General features: G+C 40.4%; 1 protein-coding gene across 3 annotated transcripts; it reads left to right on the forward strand.

Annotated features, from left to right (window-relative positions):
• Positions 1-1,020: 1,020 nt before the first annotated feature.
• Positions 1,021-23,530, forward strand: LOC140564746 (uncharacterized). 3 transcript variants are annotated; one of them, XM_072690379.1, is made up of 14 exons: positions 1,021-1,153; positions 5,111-5,353; positions 6,341-6,415; positions 6,924-7,076; positions 8,516-8,620; positions 8,827-9,076; positions 10,282-11,147; positions 14,369-14,528; positions 15,846-16,099; positions 17,218-17,356; positions 17,620-17,734; positions 19,956-20,067; positions 21,258-21,531; positions 22,444-23,530. In XM_072690379.1, exons 2-14 carry the CDS (start codon positions 5,138-5,140, stop codon positions 22,602-22,604), a joined length of 2,880 nt encoding a protein of 959 aa, XP_072546480.1. In that variant the 5' UTR covers positions 1,021-1,153; positions 5,111-5,137; the 3' UTR covers positions 22,605-23,530. The 3 variants fall into 3 exon arrangements, with proteins under 3 accessions (XP_072546480.1, XP_072546496.1, XP_072546488.1); XM_072690387.1 differs by lacking the exon at positions 1,021-1,153 and adding an exon at positions 1,376-2,567; XM_072690395.1 differs by lacking the exon at positions 8,516-8,620 and having other exon boundaries at positions 1,022-1,153.
• Positions 23,531-23,800: the final 270 nt, after the last annotated feature.

Below are 23,800 nucleotides of genomic sequence, written 5' to 3' on the forward strand. Positions count from 1 at the left end.
TGTGTCCTCTCAGCACAATGTGCTGTAAGCAAGCTAAAGATTGTAGCTGGTCTTCATAGAAAAAAGGTGGTACTCTCAGGTGTGTGTTTAGCTTCAGTTCGCTCAGGTACTCCAGTTTGTTTTTGAGGGCGCAGACGTTAAAGAGAAAAGATGCTATGAGTTGGTGTTAGCTAGCATCAGCTTTTAGCCTACCATGGATCCATGTGTGAGCCCCGGCTTGTTTAAGCTCCCCCTCCGCAGACACTGGCACAAGCAAGCCGTATTCCCATAACTATGAGATCCTGGTCAACAGCTCAATATTCTCCTGAAGTCGCCGTAAGGTTTATAATTTCACCAGCTTTGACTAGGGCTACCAGAGCTTTCGCTGCAGGGCTGAGTTTGGGTAGATTCTGGGGGCGCAAATGAGCCAAACGGGTCACAAAAAAAGGTTTGAGGTTTTAGGAATTGACCTGTTTTTTTTTTTCAGCCCTGTTCTGTGTTCTGTGTCCTCCGCATTTAACACACACTAGTGAACTAGGGGCAGTGAGTACACACACACACCCAGAGCGGTAGGCAACCAACCCCAGTGGCCTTGCTCAAGGGCCCAACAGTGGCAGCTTGCCAAGCCTGGGAATCGAACCCATAACCCTCTTATCGATAGCGCGGCGCTCTAACCGCTGAGCCACCACTGCCCCACCGCTGATTGAATATCTCAATATTCAACTATACCAAGGAAAATACACTTTCCATTCCTTTTTTTCTTAGAATAAACAAAACATGGGTACAGGGTTTATAAGTCATGTTTTAACAGCGCTGGATGTGCATGCTATTTTAACAGTCCCTATGTGTTAGCAGTCATGGTTCCCACGCACCTGGACGGTGTGCTGTACTTGTGTTTGATTCTGAGAGGTTCCTGGATGTCCTCGGGGTTTTCCCTTGGTTCACCCTGGTTAATTGAAGGGACATTTAGTAGATTGTTGATGTTTTTCGCTCTGTCCTTTAGGTCCTTCTGTCCGGCAGGCGGCGCTGTAGCAGACCCAGCGCTCTGTGCGCAGCGGTTTGTTTTTTTCGCTCTCTACTTTTACCTTTGACGCATTAGGACATGACGGGGTTGTAAGGCTGTCGGTGGACGGTCAGTGTGAGATGGGTGATCTGCCCCGCTGACTACGGACAGGTGGGTGTAGCGGCGCTGTGGGGGAAAACACATGGTCCTGCGGGTTGAGGTTCGGGCTCGGTCCGGGACCGACCGACCGACCGACCGGCCGGAGGGAGGGGAGGGAGGAGCGAGCGAGCACTGCTCGTGTTCACCACCGAGCATCCCATTCTTCTGACTTTCATTTTGTGTGTGGTGTGTGTGTGTATGTGTGTGTGTGTGTTGGTTGGTGCACACACGCGCGTGCATTCGATGTTTATTGAAGACACGCTGGCGAGTTCATCGCTTGCTTTCTGCTTTCTATAGAAAATACCATCGCTGCGTTTATGCCTGGAAGGAAGTGCAGCGCGACAGAGAGAGAGAGAGAGAGAGAGAGAGAGAGAGTGTGTGAGATAGAGAGAGAGCGAGGAAGAGAGAGCGATAGATGTGCAGCGACTCTGTCAGTGCGCGCGCGCACACACACGCCCATTTTTTATTTCATAAATAGAAAAAAAATCGTGACCGTCATCGCCGCCGGATCAATGTCAGGTATCATTTGATTGACAGCCGAGAGCACCAATCAGTGCCAGCCAGCAAAGTTTAAACTCGGTTTTATTCGGTTTTATTCGGTTTTGTTGTTTAATTAGCGTACTGTCCAGCTCAGGGCCTGAGCTGCTGATCAGAAATTACAGTGCCGTGGCCGTGGTCATCAGAGATATTTAGGACTTAGGGGGACACACTGACACCTGCTATCAGGCTACTGATGCTGCTCCGTATGTACTGTGTGTCCATTATGGTGTTGATGTGTGTGTGTGTGTGTGTGTGTGTGTGGTTAGCTAGCTTAGCAGACGATGCAACACACGCACAACACTGCTGCTTTCTCGACATCTGGGTTCTAGTGTGGGGTAGCTTAAGGCAGCTGACCGATCGTAACAAAAGGAGGACGCTGTAAACCGCTGCCGGGCTTTATTTATAGATATTTTTACACAGCACCTTTATTACTGTCAATATTGTCGACGTTCCACTCGCGAACGAATCGGTTCTTTGGAGCCGGTTCTTTTCGTTCAGCCGAACTGATTCACAAATCCACTCGATTCGAACTTTTTTTGTACCGTCTACGCAGTGTTTACGACCATGTTATAAGCTAAAGAACTGTGTGTAATATAATAATTTTACACGTACATATGCAGGATATGCATACTACTACTACTACTAAGTCTATTAAAAGAAAATGTGTTTTCTGTGATACCGGCCCCCTGAATCTTTGGATGTTTGATATATTGAAATAGAATTAGTTTGACCATCTCGGTTGAACTTCCTGCAAGTGAAAACTGTTCTCCTTTTCATTTAGAGATGACACCTCAGTTATTTTCCAGCAGCAGGGAGATACCATAAAGGCCTCTGAGAGCGAGGAGAAGGAGAACCGTGTGAAGTGTTTATAGTTGAGGTTTATGAGGTATTTGAGCTTGAGAAAAACTGCAGATTCTCTTGTATTTGTTATAAGCCTTTTGGGAAGACTTGCATAAATGATTTGAAAGTTAACTGTGCTGCATTCTCTAATGTGGCGTCCAATTAATAACAATATTCTATTCATAAATTACTGCATGCTTTTTAATGTCCCTGCAAAAACAAAGAGGGTCATGCCAGTAAATTATCATTCTTCGAACATTTTTAAGTACAATTACTTCAAGACTTTCTTTTATTTCATTCTTTTTTACACTATATATTTACTTGTCCCCTTGGTAAGTAATTTATACCATAATACGGTATTTGTTTAGTGTATTACATAGACACAAAACATTTTATTTTGTATTGTAAAAAAATAGTAATATCATTATGGTGTGAAAAGACAATGGGGGGCAAGTAAAAGAAGAATGTAGTTGTAAATATATATGTTAAAGTATATATTAATTCAATGCAAAGTCTTTTACTTTCAAAATTTTAAAATAATTAATTGTCCAAAATATTTTTAATTGGATTATTTGAAAGCTTTTTTTTTCTTCTGTAAAGTGACAGTATTCACCTATTAATTTGTAATAATACAAAGTGCTGCGGCCATTCTGTTAGTACATGTACAACATGATTAGTAATTTGTATATGTACAAATATTCATTATTTTCATTATTTAGACTGCTGTTGCTCTTCATATTTTTTAGAAATCACAGTAAAAGTGCCCCAGGTCCTTTTTGATGCGGCCTTACATTGCTGTAATAGCCTGTTTTGTTAGCCATGGCTTTTAAAAGAAGAGGGTAAAATGTATTTGATAGTTTCTGTGTGCTACTTTGTTCCAGGAGCTGAATGGCTAACCCTTAACCTCATTCATTTAAAACCCACTCTTTCATTTCCTTTTCACTTACTTTATGCAGCCATTATCTGATCTGTGCTTGTGTTGAGTCGTTTGTGTCTGGACCACATTAAAGTTCACTTTTTGGTCTGTGAGGAAAACAGAAAGGGCAACCCCACTTTGCAGCAGCGCTGATGGTATTAATAGTTTTGCCAGCCCCCTGTTGCATTAATTCATGCATGTAGAGAACTGAAATTAGATAAAGCGATCTGTGAGTCATTAAAGGTTTAATGAAATCCTAAACGATTTTTCTACACTGGCAGGTCAGTTTTCCTTGTTGATTGACAAAAGCAATTTAAATCACAGGCCTAGTTGAATCTTACGACACATGATTGGGGATATTTAAAGCTTGAGAAATGTATTTTAATTGGTTTGTAATTTACTCAGTTCTGTTAGCACTCAGTTTGCATTTTCTCAGTCAAATCATCACTGTTCAAAAAACACGCATCTCTGGTTTTTCATACATCATATAAACACACCTGGGGGGATGTACCACAAAGCAGGGATTCTTAGCCAGATATCTTAAGCCCAAAGTCGAGGATTGGTAAATAGTAATGCTCCACAGCTCTTTTCCTATTGGACAAGCTTGACTTTGGGCTTAAGTTAACTGGCTAAAGTGACAAATCTTACTTTACATTTATATATATATATATATATATATATATATATATATATATATATATATATTTATTTTTTTATTTCATGGTGGAAAACAGAAAAGCCATAAAATCACTATACAATAAAATCTCCTACAACATTAACTATAAAGCCAGACATTATCTATATCTGTAATAGAAATCAAGAAACATTGAGAAAAAGACATGTCGGTTGCTCAGCCCAGACATATTTGATGTCTGACGTTTGCTGCTCCACTAGCTTTCCACTGGAGCTACTAAAGCTGATGTAGTCAACAAATAATTGGGGCCTACACCCCACCAGTTAGCATCATACAACAGTGTCCACAAAGTCAGCACACACACTTAAGTCTGACGTGTTGAATAATTTTAAATAGACTTGCTTATATGACCTCTAACAATATGTGACATATTATCTATAAAAATGACCAACCAGTGTTGCATGTTAATTTTTCAGTCACACTGAATAAAAATAGTAGAGATACTATGAGTGGTTCTTTTAAGTGATGCCATAGAAGAACCACTTGTGGTTCCACAAAAATTACATACTAATTTAACATAATTGAGGTCTAGATGAGCAGAAAACCATTTAAAGGTCTAAAGAACCTTCATCTGACCTAAAGGTTCTTTGCCAATTTAAAGGTTATTCACACACACATTGGTTCTTTTGTGGCATCACTCAAGAGTGCAGGTATCACATGGCCAAGTCTATTAAAAATAACTTAATGCCTCAGTGTTAAGTATTTTTGATAATTAAGCAGTGCAGACTTCCATTATTTGCTCTCTTCATTGACCTTGATGCTCTAGTGCATGGCTAGAGAAGTATCAGAAACCACATACCCTATTTCAGGTTACTTCAGATCTTGCTTTAAAGCATGATGACTAATGCCTCTATTACTAGTTAGCTACATTAGCTTCAATGCAAAACAAAAGAAACCAACGTCAGACACCTTGTGAGGAGATAATGTGTATGTGTTGGAATTTTAAATTTCACTTGGATTTATTGACGTATCATTTCAGCTTCCAGTGTCCAGACAGTGCCGAGCAATGGATAAGGAGCCTCAAGCTAAACCCGAGTCTGCTAAGAATGCAAGCAGCAATGCAACGACTGCCACCACTACGACCACCATCACCACCACTACCACCTCCTCCACAGTGACTCCTTCTCAGCAGGCCAATGGTACTCCAAAAAGCACCCCGGCACTTACAGCGGTCACCACCTTTCACAATCAACCTCCACCCACAGACAGGAAGGTTGTTCAGGTAACTGTTAAGATATTCTTAGACTTCCAGTTGGAACTCCCTGTCCCTTCAACGCACATACGTCTATGTTGTATTTGTCCCAATCCTTGAGCTGTGGTCGTTGGCCCCTTTCCCCCCAGGTAGTTCAACCTTGGGGCATAGCTGTCTAACAGCAGTGTGTCACACTTCAGTCACATGTCATGTGCAGAAGCTCTAAGGTCTGTTTTTAACGACACATTTGAACCCCTCTTATTTGTCCTTGCTTCTGGTTAGAGATGATGATCCTGACTCTCACCTAAGAATAGACCTAGTTACATCTTGACCCTTGATTTCATGTGGAATTAGGGGAAGTAATAAAGTTGGTGGTGGTGAGAAAGGGGCTGAGATCCTGGAGATTGTTAGTAATTACATATAAGTTAGGATAGCATTAAAGCACATAATACGTCTGAAGTGTTTCCTAATTGAATCAGAGTGCATAACATCAGGCATTAGTAAAATACATACAATACAAATATAGCCATTATATTCACTAGCCAAAACCAGCAGTGGACCTCTTGAATTTTTATGGGTTGATTTTCCTGAACAGGGATTATGCGTAGATTTACAATACACAGCATTTTGGGTGGAAATTTTCTATTGAAAGGGGAAAAATGTCAACAACTAGGCTGCCCAAGAAACCAGCCCTATATGTTGATGTAGCCCTATATGTTAATGTAGATGTATGCCCTGTCTGTAAATCTTTACTATGAACAGGAAAGTGCTTATACCTCTCCTTCTCTGCGAAGAACCCACTTTGACCTCACTATTGACATGGAATCATGGAGTATTTCAGTACACACCTTTGATGGATGTTCACGAGCTTTTTTTTTGTCATTTTCCTCAAAGCTCTTTGATCGTATCGTCTGTTTCATCTCGTCGTCAGTGCAACAAATTGGGCAACAAATCAGATGTGATCAAAGAGGCGTGTGTGTTTGCACAGATTGTGATTTTTCCGTCTATTCCTGTCAGGTCAATCTGTTTGGGGACAGGCTGGCTCCAGCCTTCTCGACTTCTGTTTCATCATCACAGCAGACTCCGAAAACGGTATGTGGCAACTGTCCTTCCCAACCCCCACCCCCCACTTATCTCTCTCTCTTGAAGAAGCCAAACACTGTTTCAACGAAACTTGAATTTGCATACAGAATGATCACATCACACCCAACATTCAGTTGTACTCCCACATCATTCCCACTTTTCACTAGATAATCACATCATTCATGTTTTCCTGGAGTATGGATGGGACTATTAGCAATTTTAATAGTGTATCTCAGCAGAAAAGCCCAATTGTAATCATACTGTTTCATATTTTATTTTTTATTCATATTTAAGTATAAGCAAGTAGCCTACTGCTACAGTCTCATCGCAAAGCATGCTTACATACACTTAAGGATGTGAAGTAGTTACTAAGTGGTTCTTGGCCCAAGCGTATGGTTCTACACTCTTAGATAAAAGGTACTTTGTAGAGTTCATAGTTTTCAGTTATTTGATCTTAGTTTAAATTGGTTTAAATTGATATTATCCTTCATTGAACTCTTCAATGACTGTCCCTCAGGTCTCAGTGCCCAGCATGCCAGGATCCCCATCGCTGGTCAGAGCCAACCAGAGTTCCAGCCCCACTGGCGCAGCCCGCAAGATCTCCCCCCAGACTCTACTCCTCGGGAAGAACCCTTGCAGCCAGGCCCAGATGCTCTTGAGAGCTCAGATGGTAAAAGAGCACTTCATTGTTTCTCCTCTGCTAATTATCATGTTTTCTGCTTGTGCACCACAATAAAGACCGTGGTTCTTCAACTCGCTCTTCCATGCTTGTATCCTGCTAATTACTCTTAGCTGTAAATGTTTAGATTCCACTGTCTACAGAAGGCTTTCTACAAGATTTTGGCCAATTGCTCTGAAGATTTGATAGCATTCAGCAACAAGAGCGTTAGTGAGGTCTGAACATTGAATGATCACCACCCTACCTCATAGCCAACTTCACAGCTCATCCCAAAAGTATTGGATGGAGCACAAATATGCCAGAAAACACAGTTCCACTTCTCCACAGCTCAGTGCTGGGGGGCTGTATACCCTTCATGCTAATGCCTGGCACTAGGTATGGTATCAACAGATTCATGTTTATCAGCTCCAGAGAGTCCTATTCTATTGGAAATTCTTCTCTATAAGGACTAGACTAGACTGTGTGTGTACATTTGCACATCTGTGTCAGCAATGAGTGCAATTTAAAATAGCAGAATTCATTCACACACTACCTTTGGATATATAGTATAGCTATTAGATTTAGCTATTAGTTGCAGTTGTATTTAATTTCCAATATATTTGTCTGCTTCGTTGTCCCACATGATTCTGTTCTTGCAGCCACGGCAAATATACTTTATTGTTGATGTTACCAGTCGCTAACAATAAGAATAAAAATGTCACTGCATGACATTGCTTAAAACCTTTGCACTTGCAAATTTTTACAGATAGCAATTAGGCAGTCAGTCAGGTCTATGCACATGACTTGGAGTGAAAATAATGTGTGCAGTACAGTACAGCATGATGGGTGTTAGTACAGCGTGAAAAGTGTTCATTCAGTGCAGTAGCTGTTAGTACAGCATGGCAGGTGTCATTTTGACACTGGCGATTTTGCTGTACAGTGTGCTGTCTATAGTCTCACTTCTGAAAGTGGATGGAAAGTTTGGTTTTCGAGGCCAGAGTATTTGAAAGCTGTCTGAAGTGCGTGGAGCCCTGCATGCTTGTTTGTTCCTCTCACTCTTGCTGTGCTTTTTCGCGCCACTTGTTCATTTTGTTTCGAGTTACTTCCACTCTTCCAAAACTGGCTTAAAGACCCTGAAAATGGACTGTTTGAGGAGTAGCATATTTGAGTAGTTTTTTTTTTTGTTCTTAGCATTGTTTTTCACTATAGATTAAAAAAAGTTCTGCACTGGGGTCTGCAAAGGTATATGCATGCACATAAGTTTTCAAAGCGGCAAGGTTCCTCTTTACCACATCAAAAGGTTTACTGTGAAACTCACCCTCTCGCCCACACAAATACATCTCAACACATGGGAAACGAGTGGCCTCCACCTCTAGTAGGTTCTAGAAGCTTCTCTTTGACCCTTTCCCTTTGCTCATATCTTCTCCATCTTTGTATGTCTGCTCTGGCAGTTGATTCTAACGTCTGCAGTGCGACCTGATGCACCTGTCCTCTCCTCCTCCTCCTCTTCTTCCTCCTCTCCCTCCTCCTCTTCACCCCGATTTCCCTCTTCACAGGTGAGCTCTTCACTTGATTGTGTCTAAAACCGCCCCCTTTACGTGTAAATTCTCTCCTTGGTCACCTTTAAGGCAAATCATATATTACTACACCATGATGTAATTTCCTCACAGTCTGTTTTTTCTAAATCTGTCTCACAATCTTCGTGCTTCAGAGTGTGTGGAGGGCGTAACGTGACCTCTATGCTTTCTTTCTTGGGCTCCAGCTTCAGAGTTTGACGCTCCGCCCCCCTCCTCCTGGGACTCTGACCATACCCCCGAACCTGCCACTTAAGTCTGCTGCCCCTCGTCAGCCCCCGACCCTGTCTCGCCCAAGAGCACCCACTTTTACTCTGAGACCCAGCCCCCCACCTTCTGGGAAAGAGGCAACAACCAAGGCTGAGGGCACAACCCCACAACCGCCCACATTGACACCCAAAGCTCCGCCCGTACGCCATCTTACAGTTCCACCTCCATGTAAGTCACTAATTGTCTGCTGTGCTCACAAGCATATGAGTACTTTAAGAGTTTCATTTCAGAATACAGTACATTCAATTTAAGAAAGTGTGGTAGTGGACAATTTCCTGTCTTATGCTTTAGATGTAATTACGAGCAGGATAAGACACACACATGTATAAACACGTACTGATAATACAATTATTATTAGATAATAATCTAATCATTCTCTGATCAAAACTTCTCAGAATATTCTGTGATCAAGCATGTAAAGATTGAAGAGCTAGCATTAGCAAGCTAACATAAGCAACAACACAGTGTAAAGATAAAGATAAACACATTGTTTGGTTCCTCCATTCCAGAGATGGCAAGTCTGTGGAAGACTTCATGAAAATGTACTGATAATACATTTTTTCATTCATAGCAGCATACATTCCTATCTAATCAGTCTACTCTAGACTCTTCTGGAGCAGAGCTAGAATCAGCTACACTATAAGGACAAAAGTATTGGGACACCTGTTTGTTCATTGTTTCTTTCAAAATCAATGGTATTAAAAAAGAGTTCACATCTCTACTGTACAGAGAAAGCTTTTAACTACATTTTGGAGCATTGCTGTGAAGAGTTGATTGCATTCAAGAAAGTCAAGAAAGTTAGCGAGGACAGGATGTTGGATGATCACCACCCCACCTCATCCCCAGCTTACCTGAAAGGAGAACACAGTTCCACTGCTCCACAGTTCAGTGCTGGGGGGCTTTATACCCCTCTAGCCTATGCCTGGAAGAGGAAGAGTTTATAATTATTTAACAGTATATGTAGTACTTAATTATATTTATTAGTATGGTTGTAAAACAAAGTTCAATGCTTTTTTCCCCTGAAGCTACACCATACTTTAATTGAAAAAGTGCTTCAGTGCATCTTTTTGGCTTGTTCTGGGACCATCCCCTCACTATAACTGATCACCTAATTTTTTTCTAGCAAATGCTTAATATATGTTTGCCGTCATGCAAAATCATTTTCTCCATCTTTGCCTTTTTGACATAATGTGAATCTGATTGTCATTGTATGTCATTATTTACATTGTGTCACAATTTCATGAATGAACTAATAGAAATTGACATACAAGAGTTGTAATAAAGAGTACTTTAAAAAATCTATATTAGCATTAAGTTCCATAGAAAAAACACACAGTGAGTAGATGTTCAGAAATGGTTGTCTGTGTTTCCAGCCCTGTACGCCCCAGCCCAGTCCCACGCCATGGCCAAGCAGAACCCGACTGGCAGCAGCAGCCTGAAGAGACCCCATAGCCAGATCAGCATCCCCCAGCTCCCGTACCCCCAAAGGCACACTCATCCCAATTCCTCTCCAACCACACCAAAGAAGCCTCTGCCCGAGCTAAAGCGCTGCCCATCCACCCAACCCTCCCACAGTGGGTCAGTGCAAGCCTCCACTGTGGCCATCACGGTCCCCACCCCCAGCAGATCCCACCTTACACCGCCCACCATGACCTTGCCCCTCAGTTCTTCTTCTCCCGGCGGTTCCTTATTGGCCACCAAGCAGCTCCTAAGGATCGCACTGTCCTCTGCATCTGCCCAGTGCACCACCAATGGCCAGTCAAAAGCATCCACTGTGTCCCCGTCCCGCGACCTTGTCCAATCAAAGTCTCTAGTTTCTCCAGTGCTGACTAAGCCAGAGTGTCCTGTCCAGTCACCACAGACTTCAAACCCACAACTGGTGCAGTTATCACCTTCCAGACAGACACCGGCCGCTCCGCTCATCACTGCCGTTCCTCGGCTGGCCTCGCCCCAGAGAGCCTCCCCTCCTTCTCCTGTTCTCCCCCTTGTATCCACCAGCAGCACCGTCTCCTCAGCACCTCCACAGTCTCCCCTCGCCTCCCAGAGCCCTGTGTACACAGTGGACGCATCCAAGGAGCCTAAAAGCTCAAAGGAGAAGAGGAAGCAGGCAGATGGATTGGAGGAAGCACCCCAAGATCTCAAACTCACAGCAGCTCAAACAAAAAGTGTGGAACAAAACCAAACACTGAAGAGTGCCACGGTAGCTCTGCAGTCTGGAGAAGCTGTGGACAAGTCCATAGTAAGTTGCACCAACATTTCAGACACCTTGGTTATCTGTAAAAATCTTGTTGAAAGGAATAATTCAAAGATAAAAAGGCAAAAATAATTTAATAGTATTTACACAATTAGACATGCAAATTAGGGACATCCTGATCTGATTTAGTGGCATATTTGAATGGATTGAGTATTGGCTATTTTAATCCCAGTCCAGTTCTGAGTCTTTGTTTTAACAGTATTCAGAGCACCATCTGTTCTCAAGGCACCATTAACGGACACGGCCGCTGTCGTGACACATCCTGTCCTCCCGGACACATCCTGTCCCCTCAACTGTTCCATTGGTTAAATCGTGCATGTGATTAATTATCCATCTTCACACAGCTGTCATACAGTTTATTGAAAGATATACTAATAATTACTGAGACGTTTTTATCTTGATAAAGTGTTGCCATTTATCTTTATTTATTAAATGTTAAGTTCAACAATATAATGTTGTTGCTACGCTAGCATATAAAGCTGATACCAACAGGTAAAGCTAGTTATCTTGCACTTGCTGTCGGCTATCGAGCTAACCTTGTGCAAGATCAGCAGATAATTGAGATCCAAATAAAATAATAAAGCGCTTACAAAAACAACTGCCACTAGATAAAACACACTGTGAAGGGGAGGGAGGGCAACTTGACTAGCTAACCAGTAACATGCTAGCTATTACAATCGAAGAGGGATCAGCTCAACTGACTAACTAGTAGCATGGTAGCTGATACAGTTGCGGAGGTGTACCAGCTCTGCTGGCTAACGAGTAGCATGCTAGCTACATCGGCTGGCTAAAGAGTAGCATCTTAGCTACATCGGCTGGCTAAAGTATTGGGTCCTAAATGCTCCTTCTGTAAGATAATGTCAGAGGGGATAAGATGTGTCCGGGGGGATAGGATGTGTCACGACACTGGCAGCAGTGCGGACGTTTGCAGAGGGTAAAAAGAGAGTCTGCAGTGTGCAGCTTTTTCGCAGTGGGACATAAAAACAGGACATAATATCTGAAACGTTATAACACTATCCTGGAAACTTTGTTTTACCAACATTTTGTTTTTAAAACACCACTGAACAGAGCATTAGCTGGAGGCTAATGCTAATGCTAACACACACACACTATAGAAACGCAAATCACAGTGCATTCACCCACTATAAAACAGTTACATCAGTACTTGATAAACAACAACAGATATCAGTCCAGAGTGTGTACCACCATACACACACACACACACACAAGTTGGAGTTTTAAAGGAGCTGGGAGCCTAATGGTCAGAGAGGAGAGTCAGACTGGATTATAAGATATTAAACACATTGTAAAACAGTGATTTAAAAAAAGAGTCTCTTCTAACCTAAATCAATCAGTCCAGAATGTCTCGTTATAGAAACTCTTATTAAAAATAAAGTGATTTTACTTCAGTCTTAAACAGCAGGCCATCTTATCTAAACTATTTGGCTGTATTATTTTTACAAGCACAAAGATCGGATCAGGATCCACTGCTTCTCAGCATTAAGAGACTCAGATGCTGTTTATTTTGTCATCCCATCAGAATCTACTGATTTTGATCCGATCCGATCCAATCCGATCTTTGTGTTTTCCAAAGATACAGCCACACTCTTTAGGTACAATATGCTAGGCTCCCAATTAATGTCCAAGTAAATGCTCACATATATAATTTTCTCTCCATTTCAGTCATTTTTAAAACATGAATTTCATGATTACTTTAAAAAAAATACTGTAAATATTTTTTATACTGTAACTAATGTGAAATTCCAGACTGATACGCAGGCCTGTCACGATAATTATATTATTGACTTATCACACAGTATATGGACATGACCTCTGTATTTTTTTGCTGACTTTGATATTGCCCATTGTGTTTACTTTTGTAAACTTTTGTGTTTTCTTAACATAAGAATGAACATCATTGACATTTTTGCCAGTCGTACAATGAACAATGCTTTAATAACAACGCCTCCATACATATAGAGCGGACTGTGAGAGTTGTAGACGCGTTACTTGAGGCTAGCAGGTGTTTAAAAAAACAAAACAAAAAAACAAAACCCTAGACAGGCAGTACAAATTGACAAAAATAGCTTGTATTGTTTACTGAGATTATTTCTGGGACAGTGTATCGTCCACAAAAAATAGGATATTTTTTATTCTTTCTTGCATTTTTTATAAACCATTTGATTCCAAGTTTATTTTGATTATTGTTTACTTTGATTGAGTGTTTTCATGCCGAACCATTGAGGTATGGGTGTCATACCTCGATTTGGATCTTGCAGAATCCGCAGTATGCAGTAGGCTATGGATGACATGTCTACATGGGGCACAAAGATTATGAATGTAATGCCCAATCAAATTTCACAAGTTTAAAAATTTCCACCTAGAAACCTTAAGCTGTTACAAGTAAAGTTTGGATTTGCATGGTATTGTGGGAATTGTGGTGGATTTATGAGCACTGTTTTGTTTAAAACTATTATAAATAAACAGGTATTTCAACCGATATTCTGACTTTTACGCACCCCTCTTGAACACCATCACGATTTGGCAACAATTACTTTAAAACCACTTGACATGTACATCACAGTATACACTAAACTTCCTTACACATCACAGTAGCTGCTTCTTTCTATTTGTTTTAAGTGTGCTGTTACTCAGCAGTTTTAACAGTTAAAACTGTGTTTTTTTTAACTATGTTTTAGCAGCCATGAGCAGCATGGCCACCGTTGATGCACAGTGTTTACAAGACAGTTCCTTGCTTAAACAGTTGTGAATTGTGTGTGAAAAACAAAACAAAAAATGGTGCTGGTAGATGGTTTCCCATGGTAATTGGTAGACTTTTTACAGCTGCATGTAGTTCATCCAAACAATTGAAATACTAAGATTGCAGATATTGTTCTGTAATATAGTTCCACACTTAGTTTGAATAATGGCACAAAAAGAATTACAACTGAATTAAACTTGCTAATTCCCAATCTCATAAAATATGCCTGAATTTGGACATCACTGCTGAAATATGCATATGTCAAACTGGTAATTAGCTGATTCAGCTCACCAGCTAAGTAGTAAGGTCGTTGTGTGTTGAATTCAAATTATTAGGGAGGAAAAACACTAATTTCTGCAGAAGGAACCCAATTAGACATAATTTTTTTTTGAGTTCATGGTGACTTTATGCTGTATATGTTAAGACTGTTGTCTTTATCCCACAGGTCTCTAAGAGGATTTCGATCTGCACAGAGGAGTCAAAGAACGAAAGCCAGATTAAACTGTCTCAGAAGTCAGAGACAAACTCTGCTTCGGTTGTAGCATCACCTGCTGAACGAGAGGACCTGTGTGAAGACATGTCCACTCACTCAGACAATCACTCAGGTACACAGCATGAGTTTTACTGCTGCATGAAACCAGTTCAGCTTTCACAATCAGTGTCAGAGTCAGCATTAAATTCCCAACCAGGAACTGAATGGTGACTGTACATTTTGAATGCTGCATCAGACCACCTTGTTGTTGTAGCAGTGTTGAACACTGACCAGCGATAGCACTTCCTACTGGTGGTTTTGGCACAAGGTTTTAGCATACAAGTGGTTCCTTTTTCTTTTGCCTTCCTTACGCCAGTACATTTGGTCCAGGAACACACAAGAAACATGTTCATTTATAAGGCTTAATATGTTGTGCTAGCTGAGGGAATGCACAAAAGTGTATGTAATGTGGTGACCCTAGGACTGGAAATGGGAGCCATGTTTGAGATGTTGTCCTAACAGTAAGTGAGTGTTTAAATATAGGCTGTGTTTGAAACTGAAGGTAGCTTTAAAGGCAGTGTAGTGATAAAGATCTCTGTGAGTCAATAATTCAGCAACACATCCTGATGTTGGCAAGGTTTTAACATTTCACTGCTATCTGTTTGCATTTAGCTGTGTTAGCAATAGCTATTAGCATATTTCACCAGTACAATACATTTACTCTGATTCCGCCATAATTGGCTAACTTCCTGTTAATGAAACCGTCTTTATTTGTGACCTTACAGCCATGCTCAGCCGTAGTATCTCATCATGGCGCAGAGCCTTCCACAAGTCTCCACTATAAATGAAACATAAGCAAACTCTGGACCATAGACTGTATATAAGAAAGATGTCCCTGTTCAAAAGATAGCGGAAGTGGAAGCATGACCGCCCATTTTCTTTCTGCTACATTTACTTACATGGGATTGGGCGGGGTTAAAAGTTGGACTACAGCCAGCCACTAGAGGGCGTAAGATACACTTTGTCTTTACTTTTCAACTCACTTGGCCCATGCATAGTTCAAACTCTGCCGCTTTTTGGTTATGAAGTCAAATCAGTAGTGGACACGTTCATGAGTGTCCTCTCCTGATACTCCCAACATTTGTGAAACAAAGATTATAAATCTATAAATCTGATGTCACTTGTAGGAACAGTAAAATTGTGTTCCTCAAACTGCAATAGTTTATTTAATAGCAGCCTTTTTTTCTAATTTATAGAAATGCAAATATCTAGCAATGAAAACTTTGTGTCAAAAGCACAGAAGCACCGACGTTCCAGTAGTACTTGTCTTTGTCTAAGTGTTCTCTATCAAACTTTAGTCTGATTATTTTTTAACATCAAGAGCTTTCTTGTTGGGAGAGGATTGAAGACTTTAGCAAACTTTTTCTAACTTTATTGTTTGTCCATTTAGCCATATCCAGCCTGTCCTCTGACCTGTCACCGGTCCAGTCCTCTGTGATACGACCATCGGATGCATCCCCTGCCAGCTGCAGCTCTCCCCCCAAATTTCCAGCTGTGTTGGACAGGCAGCCTGCTCAGCGCCAGCCCACCTCCAGTCACACGGGACCAGCAGAAACTCAGCACAGTGTAGAAACGTCCAAACCACTCGTACTCACCCACCTGGTGGAGGGCTTCATTATTCAGGAAGGACTGGAGCCATTCCCGGTAAACCACACAGCAGTCATATCAATCAGGCCTAAGTGTGCTTCTCAGGTTTAAGAAAAACATAATATGACTAAAGGACTAAAGGAAGTGCCAGTTAGATTTGTAAGTGCTCTGCAGTTTACTGGGCTGTATGATTATATACAAAGTTCAGTGATGTACCACTGTATGCTTTTCTGAGAATATTGTAGATATAGAGGGTATGCATTGATATAACGTTTCCACTGGGACACACCCCCTGTAGTCGAGTGCCAAAACATTCTGCAACATGGCTGCGTTTATTAGGGAAACATTATCTGCTCAAGTTAAACACATTTGGAAAAAAAAGCCCTGAACAATTTGTTTCTGTCATTATGGTAGTGTCATTTTATTAATATGGTTTAGCGCAGTGTATTAAGCTTCATACTCAATGTCAAATACATTTACATTTATGGTACTTAGCTGCATTTTTCTGTTCACTCAGAAAATATCCCTAACTAGTGTGAATAGACCACAGCCCAGAGACACATCTAAGGTTAGATACTGCCACATACAAATATCAGTATAAAGACCTACTAGATACAGAGGATGGACAAAATTCAATATCAAACATACAAACACTACATAATGAAAAGAATATTAGAACATCAAGACACAAGTGCTATCTTAAGTCTTTTAAGTGCAAGATTAGAGGTCAATTAAATAATCTTGAAAGAAATCCTGGAATTTCCTGGGGTCTCTGTCCTTGGTTAGGTATAACACGATGTCAGAATATCTTTACTATGGATTTAAATCCCTGGCCTCACAACAATTCAACTTAATTACAACTATGATTCTGTAGGAAATTATTTAGTTAATCACAAAGCCACAAATTTTACCACAACTCAGTTTCTTCAGAGTCTTTTATTTTAGCATATTTCTGAATTGTTTTTAAAAATACAGTGAGAACATAAACGTGGCTGATTGCGTGGCTGATCTATTTACACTGTGAAATCTACACTGGCCTTAAGATTTTATGAGACGGCGTATTTTAGTTTTGGCCAAGAAAAAGGATAGCACTGTTGAATATTAATGTAATTAATTATTAAGGAAATTAAGGCATTTGAAAAGTATTCAGATTTCCTTGTAATTTAATCCCTCAGGTGAGCCGCTCATCGCTTATGGTGGATCCACACTGTGGCTCTGCGGTGAATGGAGTCAGTGGGCCAGATTTGTTTCCCGCCACCTCAGAACCTCCTGACGACTCTACTGACTCGGACGATGAGACTGGAGTCACAAACAGTGGGTACCACGTATCTGTGTTTTCTGTCGTTCCGGTAGAGATACTCTGCTGCATGCTCTGCTCCATATATGTAGTTTTAAGCCAGACGCCATATGATGGAAATCAATGTAGAGAATAAAAATAAGCATTAATACAGTTTTGGTGCAATTCTGCAACCTTCCTAAGTTGGATCAGAGAAAAATTTGAAATGGTGTGGAATTGAGGAGGCATATGACATTTATAGTGTTGGGATTTAATGGGCATCTCTGCCATCTCTTCATAGATGGTGTAGGAGGAGGACACAGGCTGGTGCTGCAGTGTCAGTTCTGCAAGAGGAAAGGCACTGCCCAAACATTCCCCCGCTCCAAACGCTTCTGCTCCAAGTCTTGCGCCAAGAGGTAGGACTTTTTGTGAAAACATTACAACGGAAGGTTAGATTTGATGTGGTGCAATATATATATATATATAAGAAGGATAAACCCTTTTTTCTTTTTTATCTTCTGTTTTATAATTAACACACTATTTGAAAAACAAACATGCAAGCAAAAGATAAATAGAGTATTAATCTGGAAATGTTTTCATGTAGGGCTGCAACTATTGAATATTGGCTGTTATTCCTCACAAAAGATTTTTATTCAAACTTAACACTTTTACTAGATCAAAGCTTAAAACCTTTTGCTTATTGGCTCCAGAACTAAGCCAATTTAATCAACCTTTCTGTGAAACTTTTATGATGTACATGGGGGAAAAAATTATGAAATACAAAGATACCGGAGCTGTGCAGTAGTCTACAAAGCATTTTACTGTTTTACACATCCATATCCCAATCCATAATGCATATTGGTGTAACACACACATGTGTACGTCAGACAGAGCAGATTGTCTTTGCTTTCTCGGGGGTGGGTTGGTGGCACTTCCTTCCCACATCACTCCTACTGTGATGTTGGTCACCCCAGGTGTCTGTTAGCTGTTGTACTGAAGCTTGGGAGCTGCCCTTTCCTAGCAGTTCTAAAATTGGCTGTCTGGCTTCACATGTGTTGGAGGAGACACCCTTCTAGTCTAGGGGGCATTGCTAGGATAGGGGGAGTTCACATGAATGAGAGTGTGTAATTGGCAATATAAATTGGGTTGAAATGAGATAACATTTGAAATAAATGTATTAATTATTATTATTTATAAATTATATATATATATATATATATATATATATATATATATATATATATATATATATATATATATATAATGTATAAATAATAAATAATAATAATTAATACATTTATTTCAAATGTTATCTCATTTGAAAAATTTTTTCAATATTATTCTACAAAAGTTGCCATGTTGCTTCTGCATGGTTGACAGACCACACTAAAGTACGATCTGTTTCCTGTTGTTTTCTGTTTGTACATTAAGAAAACCACCTTTCTCCAAGAATAACTATTCTGGTATGTGGTCCTGAGAAAAAGAGCATAGATCAAATAGACTAGATTGACAATGTTTTCCTCACTATTGCTTACTTGGAAATAAATGATGTGTATGAGAGTGTGTTTACAGTGCTGTTTTTATCACAGCTATGATTCTGTGTTAAAAAAAACATACAAAGACTTATTCATATCTACAAACTGGGTCAGGATGTGGTCAGAGGTGGTACTCTGTGGCTTTCTCCCAGGAAGCAGCTCAGGTCTGGGGGTGGAGGGTCAGATAAAAAGGTGTAACATATTAAAATGTATTACACTTTTAGCCATTTTTGAAATACAAGGTGTTCTAGTTTAGTGATACTAGGTCAGAAAAAAACATTAATACACTTAAGGAACTTTAGCATAGCTGCTTTATGAGATTGGTCCATGACCTCTCTCATGGTAAAACAGAACTAACAAAAAGAGCACAGCAGAATTCAATTTAGTTTTTTGTTACATCTGAAATAAAGATGACGTTTTTACTGCTGCTGCATTTTTAATATGCCGTAAAATAGTCCAACACTATTAGAAAAGTATGTATAAATCAAATGCAAATGATTTGCTAATGAAAATCAATCTACTAGTCTGTGATCTTTGTCTTTTTGCCTGATATAACTGAGATTATATCAGGCATTAGATATTGGGTTTGTATCTAGTGACTCTTGTGCCTGACAGAATCTTAGCTCAGGGGAATACGTCAGGGGCATATATGGACTGTAGTCTATTCACACTAGCTTGGAACCCAGCGAACATGTCCATGTGGGGCCCATATGGGTTGTCCATCTGGGAATCAAAAAGTTTTGTCCTCTGTGCATTGCCTGACAGTAAAAATTCTTTATTTATTTTCATTTCAAAAAGCATATTGTTGATATGGGATTTAAAATGTAACTTTCGCTTTTAAAATGTTATTCTGAGTATACTGTGGTATGCAAATTTAGGCATGTTTAAGTATTCTTTTTGGTTATTATTTTTCCCATATGGCTCTACTGGAGGCCTAAATAGCAATACACTAGGGAAACCCTGCAGTCTGTTTGATAGCACAAATGTGAGCAGCCTTGTAACAGCCTTTATCATTAATCTGTGTGGGACTTCATCTGAGGTTCAGTGAGGTGAAATTGAAAGACAGTGACCTCATCTTCCTGCCCCATTTTCCCATTCCTAGGTTCAGTTACACCAAGCGCTTCCGTGCACTGAGACGCTGTGTGAGTGAAGGGGGGCACCGGTCCGAGTTTAATGGAGCAGGGGACGAGATTCAGGAGGAACGCTTCCAGCAGGTCAGTTGTCATCCGCAACTCCCTCAACAAGCTGACGGTCTTTAGCCTGGCTCACTCTCACTGTGAGTTTGTTCTAGGATTTAAAATATACTGCAGTAATTGACAAAGAATACCTCTTGAATCTAATCAATATATCTAATATCTATCGTTAGAAAATGAGAATATACAATTATTCTTATTTGTAGACATTTTCTTCTTTTTGCTCTTTTTGTCATTTTATGAAAAGAAAGTTCTATTGTCAGACAGCACAGCAGCGCTGTAGACAGTTTGGTCAGTTTTCCCTCTCTCCGTGAGTGTCTCAATATCCTCCCACATCCCAAAAACACACAGTAGGTGAACTGGCTGTGCTAAATTGGTGCTGTGTGTGAGTGAATGGATGTGTATTGTTCCCTGTGATTAACTGATGTCCTGTCCCAGGGGCATTCCTGGTTTGCAACCCATGTTTCCGGGTAGCCTCTGGTCCCACTGTGACCCTGAATAGGAAAGGATAAAAAACTGAATGAATTAATTACATTTCTTTCGATGTCTTTCTTATTTTAAATGTATGATTGATTTTCTCCCCAATTTGGAACGACAGTTACCCAATCCATACATATTCTCCCCCTATCACATGCAGTGCTCCCAGCACTGGGGGGGTTGAAAACCAATACGTGCCTCCTCCGACACGTGGGCAGCTAGCCAGCGCCTCTTTTTCCGAACTGCTGCCGACCCGTACACCCAGCTCTGACGCATTGGCCATCAGATGCCAGTGTTATCCAGCATTGCTCTGAAGTGCTGAGGGGAGAACAAGGCCAATTGTGCCTTCTTTGGACCCTGGCTGGCTAGCAGAATGACCGAGATTGGAAGTTTGAGAGACTTTAAGAGAGAGAGAGTTTGAATTTGAAATGTTTCTGAAAAAATGCTTTTGGGAAAATGATCAAGATCGTGTTTTACTTTCATTTAACTAATTAAACAGATTATATGTAATCCCATGTTAGGGTTTTCATCTGCTCCCCCAATTCTGAGTATTAATAACCTGCAGAACCTGCAGAAATTGCAGATAATTACCTGATTTTGCATTAAATAACCACATCAAAATATACTTGGCAGGGGTAGTCCAGGATGAGGGTTGGGAACTACTAAAGTCTCCTGTAGAACTGTAGACTGTAGCTGTGGTTCTGTCTCCAGCTCAGTCAGGTGATGTATTTCAGGTGAAACATGGAGCCACAGAGCAGTGGAGAATCCTTCAGCGTCCTCCGCAGGAGGGTGAGGACGAAGCAGCTGCCCCAATGAAGACTAGGCTGCGCAGACACACGGAACAAGGCATACGCGAGCGAGAACCGAGGACCAGAGAGACGATGGGAGAGACAAGAAGCGCTCCCACATCACCTTTAGACACAGTGTCCCCTGCTGACCTCTCCTCACGGCCAAAACCCTCGCAGTGGACCGTAGACCAAGTGTGGAGCTTTATATCCAGTTTACCAGGTAAGCTCATTCCCCACACTGAAACCCAGTCAGCACAGAAACCACTCTTTCTTTCTTTTCTTCCTTTAGGTTTTTTTTTTTTTTTTACCAAACCACATCTTTTTTTAATATATATTTTTATTCTTTTCTTTATTTTTCTCTTCCCTTTATTTATTTTTTGTTCATTATTTTATAAGTTTACATTTTTTTTTAACTTTTTTTCCTTCTGTGCCTCTACTGGCAATACTGTCAATTTCTGTGTTCTTTTTCTTTTTTCAGGTTTTCTTAGCTGACCTTGATTTTTATTTCTTTTTGATACTTCCCTGTTTTTCTCATTAATTCTTTTTTTTCTTTTCTTTTTTTTAAACTTACATTTATGTTGATATATATTGGTTACATCTGAATTTGGAGATATGATGCCTGGTATATGGTGATGAAGGTCTCAACAATACTTCCTGACATTGTCAAGGAATCAACAGCTGACTGCTAGATATAAGCGTTTAGCTGTTGTCGTTGGCCTTTAGCCAATTCTAAAAGCCCAATAAAACAGAAGGCTAGATTACTAAACTTTTATTCAGACCTGACTGAGTGCCTTCCTGCCTCAGAATCTCGGTCTCAGTTGGCAGCATTTCTTGGGTTTCAGACACAGCTTTATTTGACTGTTTTATACTTTTCTTTGTTTCACCCTCACTTTCTTCATTATTTATTCATTTTGTCCTTTTCTCTTTTTTACTGTTTCTTTCTTATTTCTGCCTTCTTTCTTTCTTCGCTGCCTTTTTTATCGGTTCTGCTCTTTTTCCTTCCTTTCTTCCTGTCTTCTTGAGTGTCTCATTTCCATTGCCTCTTTTTCCTTTGGTTTTGTTTGATGCTTGTGTTTTGATGACAATGGTAATGCTCCACTTTACTGAACATCCGCCCCACTGACCTTCTCAGGGTGTCAGGACATTGCCGAATCCTTTCGGGCGCAGGAGATCGACGGACAGGCCTTGCTGCTGCTCACTGAGGACCACCTAATGAGTGCCATGAATGTCAAACTTGGGCCAGCTCTCAAAATCTGCGCCCGAATCAACTCTCTGAAGGAGGGAGGGAGGTAAAGAGACGAAAATGCGGAGGATGAAAGAGAGACCCAAAAGGATAGGTTTGCCCTATGTGGACGATCAGAGCACTTGCCAATAGAATAGAGCCATTTTGTGCACTTTAATCTTAAGAGATTTACGCGATAAAAGTCAACGTGTTGAGATAACTTGTGTGTATTTGCTTGAACTGAGCTAGCATAACATTACAGTAGCCTACCAGTAACCTTAGCCTCTGTTTGAAAGCATGATAGCAATATAATGGTCTCTTTTCCGTGAGCATAATACAAGATCTATACACAGTCATAGTAGGAGGGAAATGTTTGTGTCTGCTTTTTGTATGGGTTCTCATGATCAGGGTCGTCGAGTTTCTATTTTTCACCGCGAGGAGAGGATCACTTCCCGTGTCTGTGGAGAAAGCTAGAAAAGAATGGAAGTGCTATTATCGTGAGCATGTCCCATTGTAGATATTTTCTTATCGTACTGTATATGTGTACATGTATAACGATGCAGTGCTCTGTGTGTATAAATCTATACAAATGTTTTGTGAAGGATTTGTAATATTTAATATATTTGTCTTCTAAGGCTCTAGCAATTACAAATGCAAGTGATTTAAAATTTTTAAAGCATTTTTAAATGACGTTTGACATGCTGACAGGATCACATAGGCTAAAAGAAAATTTTATGAATTTCCTCTCTCCAACGGAACTGTGAAAATCTGAACACGTGTGTCACAGCGCAGAGAACAACGTGTGGGTACCTAAACGCAGTCTCACCCAATCAAGGTACAGCAAAGGTGCCTTTTCTGACATGGAGACCTTATGAAACTGCTGTAGGCATTGTACTATATAGTGTCATCAATGTGTTGTTTGTCATTGTTACATTACCTTTCTTGTGCCATTTTTGATTATTTAATTAAACAAACTACATTTTGTTACTGAACCTTAGAGTTCGTTTACTGTGTTTTTACTTTTGTGCGTGGTTTTAGGATTATATATCTACCTACTACGTCAAAGTAGGTATAGCATTAAACAGCCTTTAGAGCTTTCCTTTACATTTCTAGTTCGGACTGTAGATGTTCGTGAATGTGTTTGATTGCGTTCAGCTGCCAGTGCAAGATAGAGGTCGGATACTGAAGTTGATGGTAATTTTTGGATTAATAATGGTTAAAAGCATTTTTGATCAGTTCTGGGTTTAAGAACCCTGTCCACTCTATC

The sequence above is a fragment of the Salminus brasiliensis genome, chromosome 1 (genome assembly GCF_030463535.1).
Source record: "Salminus brasiliensis chromosome 1, fSalBra1.hap2, whole genome shotgun sequence".
NCBI classification, from domain to species: domain Eukaryota; kingdom Metazoa; phylum Chordata; class Actinopteri; order Characiformes; family Bryconidae; genus Salminus; species Salminus brasiliensis.